The sequence below is a fragment of the Amphiura filiformis genome, chromosome 16, assembly GCF_039555335.1.
Source record: "Amphiura filiformis chromosome 16, Afil_fr2py, whole genome shotgun sequence".
Classification (NCBI taxonomy): Eukaryota; Metazoa; Echinodermata; class Ophiuroidea; order Amphilepidida; family Amphiuridae; genus Amphiura; species Amphiura filiformis.
The window spans coordinates 61469738-61481352 of NC_092643.1; the positions used below are offsets into that span (position 1 = coordinate 61469738).

At 36.6% G+C, this 11615-nt stretch overlaps 2 protein-coding genes across 2 annotated transcripts in view; both read left to right on the forward strand.

Annotated features, from left to right (window-relative positions):
- Nucleotides 1–3589, forward strand: part of LOC140136301 (E3 ubiquitin-protein ligase Itchy-like) — a 41460-nt gene extending 37871 nt beyond the window's left edge. The window contains exons 7-8 of the mRNA XM_072158025.1: nt 2725–2956; nt 3448–3589. Coding sequence (XP_072014126.1) covers nt 2725–2927 — 203 coding nt within the window. The 3' untranslated portion in view covers nt 2928–2956; nt 3448–3589. The remainder of the gene's footprint in view (nt 1–2724; nt 2957–3447) is intronic.
- A 22-nt stretch (nt 3590–3611) lies between these two features.
- Nucleotides 3612–11615, forward strand: part of LOC140136300 (E3 ubiquitin-protein ligase Su(dx)-like) — a 37488-nt gene continuing 29484 nt past the window's right edge. Inside the window, exons 1-9 of the mRNA XM_072158024.1 lie at nt 3612–3769; nt 4007–4184; nt 5378–5444; nt 5988–6072; nt 6946–7077; nt 8410–8563; nt 9430–9518; nt 10360–10519; nt 11413–11546. Coding sequence (XP_072014125.1) covers nt 3633–3769; nt 4007–4184; nt 5378–5444; nt 5988–6072; nt 6946–7077; nt 8410–8563; nt 9430–9518; nt 10360–10519; nt 11413–11546 — 1136 coding nt within the window. The 5' untranslated portion in view covers nt 3612–3632. The remainder of the gene's footprint in view (nt 3770–4006; nt 4185–5377; nt 5445–5987; nt 6073–6945; nt 7078–8409; nt 8564–9429; nt 9519–10359; nt 10520–11412; nt 11547–11615) is intronic.

The following is an 11615-nucleotide window of genomic DNA, read 5'->3' on the forward strand; positions in this document are numbered from 1 at the left end:
TAAAAAAAATAATTTGGTAACTATTAATATGGATATCATGTCAAGCGCAAGGCTGTGAAAAATGTCATGTCAGAGTCAACCAAGTACGTTTATAATTTGCATTTTTCAAACCTAGCCAACTACCCATGAATATGGCTAATAGCTAATACATGTTAATAAGGACTATGTTAGACATAATATATTTTACGAGAGACCAGATAATTATATCGCCTCATCTGCTAGCATTTGGTATAGGCCTACATGTATTACTGAGACATCAGAATTAGGCCTGATAGCAGACAATGTTCAATTTTGAAAATTGGGTTAAAAAAACAAATAACAGCCTATCATATGACATTGAATACTTACTGTGTCATACATTTAGGACAGTTCAGTTTACTCAAGGTATATGCAAGTATGATAAAGGTGCAAGTTCCTATTCACATGACATTTAGCAATCGCTGTGTCACAAATTTAGGACATAGTTCAGTTTACTCAAGATACAAACAGACCAAAAACATGACAAGATAAGTTGCCTCAAAATGATTAGTACTGGAAATACCACATCCTTGTCAATGATGTTTCAGTTATGGTACAAAGTTCAAGGCAATTTGTGCCCTAATTTGGCCCATAACATAAATTTAGATTTTGATGTCTTCATGCTAGTTTTGTGTGTAGAATATATAACAAAATGTTTGTAAAAATAATGACCTTATTCTATTTGAGTATTATAATTTGATAACCCTTACTTAGGTGTGTGAAAATTATGATCTGCCCCCATACATATATTTATTTGGGACTCCCTACCAAAGAAATGATAACAATTAAGTTACATGTCGTATATCACATTCTGTTATATCTTTATATGCGCCCTGATCATATTCAAATATAAATTGGGACAGAACCGCTATCTGGTCAATTATGGCACATAACAATACCAGAACAGTATATATTTTATACATGTACCATATTCAACAATTCAGGCCTGTGTAACATCTGCATCATTACTGGACATGATGGGCATAATATATATAACTGTTGACACAGGTCTGGACTTTGATACAGAGATACTGTAAAGTAATATTATATTATTCCACGAACGTAAAATTTTACAAATCTTGGGTGTGGTCTGTTTTTCATTCTCAGATAAATAAATAAAAAATACAGCATATCTGGGGTTTAAAAAACGTGCTTTTTGACAAGAAGCTCAATTTGCCAAAACTTCTTTAAATAGATCTAGTCGTATTTTTTTTTTTTACTTTTCACATAAGAAAAATGCTGTGAAAATAAATTGATTTACAGTAATCAAAAGATGTAAGCTGATTGCTCTTTTATATCATTTTTTTATGTAAGTTAATCAGGGTTATAGATACGCCGGTCTGGGCTAACCGGCATGGACCGGTGCCGACCAACACATGAAAAAAACAAAACAATTAAAAAAAAAAAATTTTACAATTTTTTCCCCCACAATAATTTATTCATCACATAGGAATATGAATTTGGTTACCATATATTTTTACCACTTTTACATTTGTATCAATTCAAATATGTTCATTCTCCATGGGTTTTTAGTGCATAGCGTGAACAATTTTTCAAAGGAAACGTGTCTAAGGATGTTTTCTTCAAATCAGACCTATGTCAAAAAAAATTTTCACGAAGAAACTACCCCTTTGTGAGGCACATCCCCTCCCCCATGGGGAAATTTGGGACCTTAGACTTGGAGGAGATCTTGTTTTCCCCAAATAAAGAAATACATAAGACATTGTTTGTAATTTGTTATCTTTATGGGAAATTTGGCCTGTTTTGGGGACCAATGAACAATTTTTTCAGCTTGCTTCTGTGGATCAAGATCATGCGCGCTACAAGCAATACCCTATGTGTCAGTGAACTAAAATTTGCAATGTATGATCCAGGCTTTCTGTCAAGTGTGACATGGAGCCTGAGCGACAAATGGAATACCTATAGCAGGAAACCAATCATGAAGAAGATTTGGAAAGTATGTATATGGCACATGATTCGATCTTGATTCTTGCAAAGTATTTTATGGGAATGGTATCAATGGTTTGACTCTCACAAATTAAAGCCATATTAAATATACGATCTTATGATATGAAATTCATATTTATTTATTTTTTCGAACCTGATGTTTTGGCATGTAATGTTTACATATGTCCTAACTTACACCTAAATGGAATCAGCCAAATGTTTGTCAGATTTACAGAGCAATTTTGACATAAATGTCTTTCAGACATTAAGTCCCTCATAGTTCTCCACGTAAAAACATCCAAAATAGCCAAGGGTTTTTTTTTCACTATTCCTTGTAATTTTACTTAAAATGGTCAGAAACATTTCGTGACAGTTGTAACTAATATTATTTCAGCATTTTGAGTAAAGAATAACAAAATTAAAGTAATGTGATGGAAAGTGTACATTATGGCTTTTAACTGACAATGTTTAAAGGCTTCAATTTAGCACACCAACATTGATTCACAGAAATTATTTATGAAAAGCTTTGTAGAGATTTGATACCCCATTGGGCTATTCCAGTTGAAATCCTTACACCCCTATGGAAGACATGACTTATCTTCCACACAGGGACTGTGAATTTCAAATGGAGTTACCTGAATGGGAGATTCCATTTGTAATCTACATCCCTGTGTGGGAGATTAAGGATGCCTATGAATTAACTAAATTTATACAAGAATTACATTTATAACTGTGTATTCTTTTTCTATTCCTGTGTAGGTCCTTCATCACAACCTAATGGCGATGTTGGCAATGCTCATAGAGGGCGCTCTAATTCATCACAACCAAACAATGCTCAGCGACCATCACAAGGCGACTTAGCATCCCAAGCGGCAGCAATAGCAGCTGGGGCGCTGGAGCAGCTAACGATTCACCAGGAGTGGGGCAAGGAGGAGATCAGCACCACAGCCGCCTCCTGGTAGGCCTGCTAGGCCTAATAATCCTCCTCCATGTAAGTGATAATTGCAATCAATATTCACAATACTACCAATGTAGAAAGTTTCAAGACTCTTTTCAAGACATATTTCAATGAGTTGGTGTTCTTTTTTCTTGCTTGTATATGTTTTCTATTCATCTCTTTTCATAGTGTTTTGTAACTTTTGGCAAAGGCGCTATATAAATGGTTGTTGTTAATGTTATACTTTATAATTATTATTTCAGAGAACTTATAATGCACATTTCCCATGCACTGTACATAGGAATAAAGTATAATATATGCAGCATAACATAAGTACAAGAAGATATAAAAAACAGTATATACTTTACAAATAGTATTTGGTTCTTGTTAGTACAAGTGTTATAATCAAAATTCTCCTTGTAAGTGATACACTTTCCATGATGAATAATAACTCAAACTATTGCAATTCTATCACTTTTAAGAAAACTGTCAACCCTTGGTTACAAAATCTAACAACAAATTAATTTGTGTTGTCATTTGTGTAGTAGCAAGAACATCTGCCACATCGTCCACAACCAATACCACAACCTCAACTGCTCCGGCAGGTGGCTTGTCAACACCAACAGGTACTCCTCCGACAGGGAGAGCCAGCACTACAGCCAGCTCTGCACCTGCCAGTGGTACCACCAACACCACCGACGAAAGCACGGCAGGGGCATCAGGGAATCAGATGCCTAATCTAGACCTACAGAAGCAACCATTACCGGCCGGATGGGAGATGAGATTAGATCAACATGGAAGACCGTATTATGTAGATCATAACACACAGACAACTACGTGGGAAAGACCTCAGCCGTTACCTTCAGGGTGAGTTGTATAAAAAGTTGGAAGTTTGAAGATCAGAGGATGATAGGAGGGGGGAATAAAGGGTAAAAGGATAAAAAAATATGATAGATCTTATCAAACAGCAAACACCTGTGGAAAGACAGTGAACTTGCTAGTTCAGTGCAGAGATGGGACAGATCTAATGAAAAAAGATTAATGATATCACCTATTAGATTATTCTAGTTAACAATTTTTTTCTTTCAATATTCTCTGTTGTAGCTGGGAGAGGCGGCGAGATCCCCAGGGTAGAATATACTACGTAGATCACAACTCGCGGACCACAACATGGCAGCGGCCGACGATAGATTCTGTAAGAAATTTCCAGCAGTGGCAGGTACAACATGCGCAGCTGAGGGAATCAGCAATGCAACAGTTGCAATCCAGGCTCTACCTACCAGTAAGTTATGGGTTCACATTATGTACTGCACACACAAAGTATCTTTACACTTAAAACAAAAGTGGTTTCTCAAAGACACTAAAACTAAATTACAAAATAAATGTTCAGTAGATGGAGAATGTTGTTCTGCCTAATTTGATACCTCATTTGGCACGATGCGACTTTATTTCCCAAAAATAAACAAATTTACACAGACTTTGCCTCAAAACAGACAGATTATGAACACAGTGCAATGTGCGTTAATCTGTCACACTGTCATGACTGGACGGGAATTACCCTGAAGGAGGAAATATCAACATTTGTCATTTTCAAAACTATACCTTGTCATTATATATTGTCATTCAAGTGGGTATACCGTACAGACGTGTCATACCGAATAAGGTATCAAAATACACACAGCAAAATTCTCCATCTGTCGACCACTTTATTTTATAATTTAGTTTGAAATCACTTGAAAAAAAGAAAGAATTTAATTGGCAACATCTGTAGAGTAGACTAATGCGCTCTCTCCTCCGTGGCTCCATGCAGTCATTTCAGCAGCCCGCAACTGTCTAATTAAATTTGGCTACTCACGGATGCATGTACGCAACTGCTACTACGCAGCGTACACGCACGTTGACGCCAACATTTTAGACAGCGCGACCTTGGAGAATTGACACATTCCTCTCTCAATAATAAATTTACCGCATCGCACCACTGGCCATCTGACTGTCAACAGGACTTCAGCATCAGCTATACCAGTAGTAGTTACGACAGCGACACGACCACCAAACCAAAAAGAAAAGAAGCAGAGAATCAACCTGACAGATAAAGCCAAGAAGTTCATGTGAAGAACAGTAAAGTCACCAGTAAAGCCAAGAAGGACAAGATGAAGAAACCAAAGACATGCAGCACCAAGCCAATCACCAAACCAATCACCAAGCCATTCCTGAAGAAGTTCTCCAAGACCAAGAAGGACAAGAATTGGGTACATTAAGCTGTCAGTCATCACAGTCAGTTTTGAAAAGAGACGGGTGTTTACCCCTGACTGTCCCAATCCATAAGTAACATGCAAAGCAATGGTTGGACTCTGATCTCGTTGATATTTCTAGATTTTAGGAATAATTTTAACACTCTGCATATTTAAAAAAACTAATTCAACTGGCTGACTCTGATTAATTGAATTTTTTATTTTTTATATTGTGTTAATACAGCAAGCACAACAGCAGAATAGTACTCCAGATCCAGCTGATCCATTAGGTGCATTACCGTCAGGTTGGGGTAAGTAATAACATCTGTGTTCACAGTTTGTTGACAAACACCCCCCACACACACACACACCCCCCACACACACAGAAAAACCAAACAAACAAGCAAAACCGTAAAGGAAATTGTTCTTGGCAAGAATTTAACATAGGAAGCCCGGACAGAGATAATAGATATTGTTTCTAGTATCTGTTTCTATTGTCATGGGTAATACCATAATTTCAAGTGCACCAAAAATAATGATATCTCATAAGAAACAGTAGTCTTCCATGCTAAAAACAAAACCTTATTCTCATTATTTTAATATTAATGTAGAGATTTAAATAAAAGTTAATCCTACAATTTGCCCTATGGAATTGCCTGAATTTAGAATTCATCCGTCCTGGTGTCAGTATGCAAATCCGATTGGTTTTAGCAGCGTATATATGGTACAGAGCATCGTCATATGTCCTACAGCATTGTTGTATCGTCTCATATATCATAGCCAGAAATTGCATACAGATTGTCAAGCGTTGAAGAATGAAGCTTAACATGACTATATCATTGTTTACTTCACAGAGAAGAGGACAGATCCTCACGGGCGTGTATATTTTGTTAATCATCTTAACAGAACGACACAGTGGGAGGATCCACGTACCCAGGGGTAAGGAAAATATTTTATATATCAATTACCTCAAGATTTATATTTATTGTCAAGCTGTGTTGATATTATGTGGTAAACAGGGTGGAGAAAAACCCCAGGAAAACGCATATAAAATTGGATATTCATACATACAGACTAGATCTAAGAAGAATTTTTAAACTTCAAACACTACTAAATTTGCCCGCTAACCGGGAGCGCTTTCCCACAGTATGAACTGTGTCCTCTGCCTCTGATGATTTATGGCTCGACAACCTTGTGTGGTGTGATGGCAAAGAGAAGGTTGTTCCAAGCTGGATCTAAGTCCAGTCCAGTGTCACATTGTTTTTCTTTTTTTAAAATAAAAAACATAATCAGGCCTGATATGAACAGTTGAGTAACCAAGGGCAACTTCTGCAGGTAAAAAAAATGACAGCTTTGGCATGACACATCCACGAATTGGCGGGACCTAACACCTCGTACAGTAAGCCTTGAATGTAATAGCACATCACATTTGGCCAGTGGGGTTAGTTTTCTGCTTGTGATGGACAAGGAAATGAAATGGGAAATAAAAATCTAAGTCAAATGTTATGTAGTTAGAAAAATCTTTATTATCAAAGCATTATATCACTAGGCCCTTACAAAGTAAACATGATTTGCAGCCACTCTTAGTGATTTGAATCTCCCTTTGCTTTTTACATTTTCTCTGGTTCTGCTCCTGGTTTTTGATCTTGGTCATATACCTACAAAAGCTCATCCAGATCCACTTTAAAAATAACATTTCCCTGGTTACTCTTATCAAAACATCACTTGATTTTCCCCTCTTTGTGCCATCTCGCTTTGTGTTGATTTTTCTTGTACTATAGTTAACCATGGTAATATTTTTCCACTCCCCAGTACTTCAATGCAGGAAGACCCACTACCAGATGGCTGGGAGATTAGGTATACAAAAGAAGGTGTTAGATACTTTGTGGACCATAATACTAGGACAACTACTTTCAATGATCCTAGACCAAGTGCAACTAAAGGGTAAGTGTAGGTCGCAAGGTTGAAATTGAGTTGGAGACAGGAGCTGTTTGGCCCCCAGAAACTCTTGAAATGGCCCCTGGTTCCTTAGTTGACCAGGGGACACTTTTCTCACAAAACTGGCTTCCTGGATAGTGAACCAAAAATATAAAATTCAAAGCAACGGTTGTGCTTATTTAACTTATCTTGCACATTTGTATTGGCCAATTGGCAATTGGAAATGGCTCATGGTTCCTCCAAATCTTGATGAACTAGAGGCCACTTTTTTTTGCCAAAGTGGCCCCTGGTTCAAGCTCAATTATTTTCACCCTTGGTAGGTCGGTCACTGTATCATACAGCTTTGGAGAGTTATGGAATGTAATAAATAACTCTCCAGAAGGTTTACCCTAGACTTGTCGTCTGCACTGCACATGTTTTTGGATTTTGCTTGTAGTGACTACTGAATACTTACCATTCGTATGGCGTCGTATTCTCGCGCGGTTTTGGTTGTGCGCCATATAATAGCGCGACTGTCTATCGGTACACTTCTTGTGTGTGCTGTTGTGACAGGATCACATTCTGAAGTTATTAAAATATGTATTCAAAAACAAACAAAAGGTCAATTTGGACTCAACAGATGCAACTTTACAGTCTCAGACAACTACATTCTGGTGGAAAAGTCGTAACACTTTTTTAACGCATAAGTTTCTCAGTCATCAACCCAAAAATGTTGACAACTGATGGCGGCAGTCTAGGTTTACCAAAAGTGAAAAGCTAAAAGGTTAGTTTTACATTCCACGTTTTAAAGGTTAATTTTAACATTATTTACCCATCGTCATCGATGTCAAACTACAAAATATGAAAAAATCAAAATGTAACTCAATCATGGATAATGTGGACAATTTTAAATGTAAATATCATTGAGATTAGATTTTTTTCATTGCTTGCATTAAAAACATTTTATCAGCTACATTTTCGTGTAAAATGATCAAAATATGTCGTAAACTTGCCAATATGCATAAAAAATATTCATGTTATAAATAATAATAAAAAGCATTGGATTTTAAATGATGGTAAATCTGCCTTTTACTAAAAACAATGTTGATAGTATTGATACGCACATAATATGTAAATATAGGTCAGATGTCAGTGAGGGGTGTTGTATAGATTGATATTACAAAGGCAGCAACAGCTGGCGTCAATCTGGATGTATGGGAATTATACTACACCAACATATAGTTTGTTTCCAGTTCATATTATTTATTGTGCATAATACAAAAAAATTGAAGCATTGCAAAGTCAACATGAATTTTTTGGTAACATACTTGCATCTCTTTGTTTGATATTCTTTTGCAGACCCAAGGGTGCCTATGGTGTCCCTGTGGCGTATGAAAGGAGTTTTAGATGGAAACTGGGACAATTTAGATACTTATGTCAAATCAATGCACTGCCAAGTCATGTTAAGATTAGTGTTTCTAGGAATACGCTATTTGAAGACTCATTCCATCAGGTAAGACAAGAAACATAGACTTATGCCAAGTCATGTCAAGATCAGTGTTTCTAGGAATACGCTATTTGAAGACTCATTCCATCAGGTAAGACAAGAAACATAGACTTATGCCACGTCATGTTAAGATTAGTGTTTCTAGGAATACGCTATTTGAAGACTCATTCCATCAGGTAAGACAAGAAACATAGACTTATGCCAAGTCATGTCAAGATCAGTGTTTCTAGGAATACGCTATTTGAAGACTCATTCCATCAGGTAAGACAAGAAACATAGACTTATGCCAAGTCATGTTAAGATTACTGTTTCTAGGAATACGCTATTTGAAGACTCATTCCACCAGGTAAGACAAGAAACATAGACTTATGCCAAGTCATGTCAAGATTATGTTTCTTGGAACAAGATTATGTTTTTTGGAACAAGATTTTTTTTTGAACAAGATTCTTTGGACCAATACATGAAGATGCGTTTCATCAGTGTAGATTAGAATCAAACTTTCAAAGTCATGTCAAGATTATGTTTGTGAACAATATTTGATAGATATTTTATCAGGGAAGTCTAGAAATATAGACTAATGCCAAGTCATATTAAGATTATGTTTCTTTGAATACATGTTGTTTCATTCAGGAAGACTAGAAACATAAACCTTGCCAAGTCATGTCAAGATCAGTGTTTCTTGGAAAAGACATCAGCATTTTAAACCGCAACGTAACGCACAGAATTTTAACAAGTATCACTGTTGTACTGTTCTTGTAACCTTCTGCATGTACAAAGTTTAGCTCTTCGACTTTTTTTGCAAGAATTAATGATAACCACAATTATTATAAACAAGTAACATTTTGTGTTGAATTTTGTATTTTATTTTACAGATAATGAGGCTTCAAGCCTTTGATCTTAGGAGAAGATTGTATATCATATTCAGAGGGGAAGAAGGTTTAGATTACGGAGGTGTAGCTAGGTGAGTAGCGTATCTGATCAAGCAAAAGTTGTACCCATTATCAGAGTTTTTTCACACTATTTTGTGTGTGTATGCAACATGTGTACTGAGTAAATGCAAAATTGGGTTCTGATTGGTTAAATGAATGACATCTTGAAATACCAGCTGCTCATTCGTTAATCAAGCCATGCAGCATCGTGTGAATCTGTTGTGAACTAGCTTTTTTAAAGCAATAAACATGTTGTCTGCATTAGAAAGTGAGAGAGGACCTTGATGAGAACTGTTAGTACTTCATCTATCATCAGAGCCAGAGATAAAAATACTAGTTTGCATCTGATATCACCTGTCATTCAAGCTCTCCTGAAGGCACCATGTCAACAATGCCTATAGTCTGTATATCTACCTTGAGTCACCGGCATTAGCTTTGAAGTTCAGCGTAGTTTCTTGCGTGTACATATGGGGCACGTTGATCACACACATAAACATAAAAGTATGTACATGCCACAAGTAATGCTAAACTAATGCAGAACATGCTGAACTTCAAAGCTAGTGCCGGTGACTTGAGGTAGATATACAGACTATAGCAAAGGTGATTTTTGCCTTGTAAAAGTGCCATATTTATACGCAATTTTCTGTGATTCCTTTTCTCTGATGAAGGCACCAGATGAATCAAATTTCCTTTTACGTGCTACTAACCAATCAAGGGTGTCAAGGGGAGCTTGATATACAGTGACGTCAGACGCAAGCTAGTCTTTTCTATTCAGTCTCAGATTATAACATTACAGTAAGCTTTACAAAATTATGATGACCTTGTTTGGGTTCTCTTTTAGCTAATACCTCTTTTTCTTTATTTTTCTTTCAGGGAATGGTTCTTTATGTTATCACATGAGGTACTCAATCCCATGTACTGTTTGTTTGAGTATGCCAATAAGAATAACTACTGTCTGCAAATCAACCCTGCCTCGTCCGTCAACCCTGACCATCTCCAGTACTTTCGTTTTGTAGGACGTTTTATAGCCATGGTAAGTTGATAATATTTTGTTCTGTGATATTACAGGATATACACTGTTTTCTGTATTCTGTAGATTGAAGCTGTGATATTCTTGTCTATTCTTTGGTTCGCCTTAAGTTCAGTATTGACGTAGTATTGCGTATGTTGTTTACAGTATCAAATCGTGTGTGTTAAGTTGACCGCGCAGAGCATACGCACACATGTACAAGAGTGGTTTGTTTGCACGCTTGCAGTGGAATTGCAAAAAAGCATGGATGCCACTGCCACACTGGAGGTGAACCAAGGGATATAAGTACTGCTCCCAAATGTTAACTATTCTGCAGATGGATTCAGATTTGGCAAGAATCAGAGAATCAATTCGTACAACGATTCTCCTAAACCTGGCTTGCACCAATAAAAGTAGATTCTCCTAAATTAAAGCTCATTTTACACGCATTATGTTACAAAAGTCGGTAAATTATTACCAGATAAGTTTGTGAGAATCAATTTTGATTCACGCAAATTGCGATGAGTCCCTGAGATATTTTCATTTTTATTTGTGAAACTTTTTGTTTTTAATAGTATTTATAGAGGTATTGCACAAGTGACTATTATCAGCAAGTCAAAATCCACCTGCACAAGCAACCTCTTGAGAGGCAGCTGCATATGAATCCTTGTCCTTTAGTGTGCAGCCTCCATTATCAGTTTTGTGGTACCCGGATAAATCAATACAGATGTCACTGTCAACTTCAAAAACAAAAAATTCACCATAACCTGATGGTGCTGAACCTAACCCATGCCAAATCTTAACATGTAGAAGAAAATAAGTCAGCATTAAGTCTGCATGCAAGTCAACCTGTAAATGATTGATATCAAGTTTACCATCTGACAACATCTGTGTTTCTTTGCATTCATCCTATGCAGGCATTATATCATGGCAAGTTTATCTATAGCGGTTTCACTATGCCTTTCTATAAGAGGATGCTCAGTAAACAGTTGACGCTCAAAGATTTGGAGAGTATAGATCCAGAATTCTACAATTCATTGGTTTGGATTAAGTAAGTTGCCAAATAGTTTTGATTTGTTTCAAATTTAAAGTTGGATGGTTTGACATCGTCTCATAATGA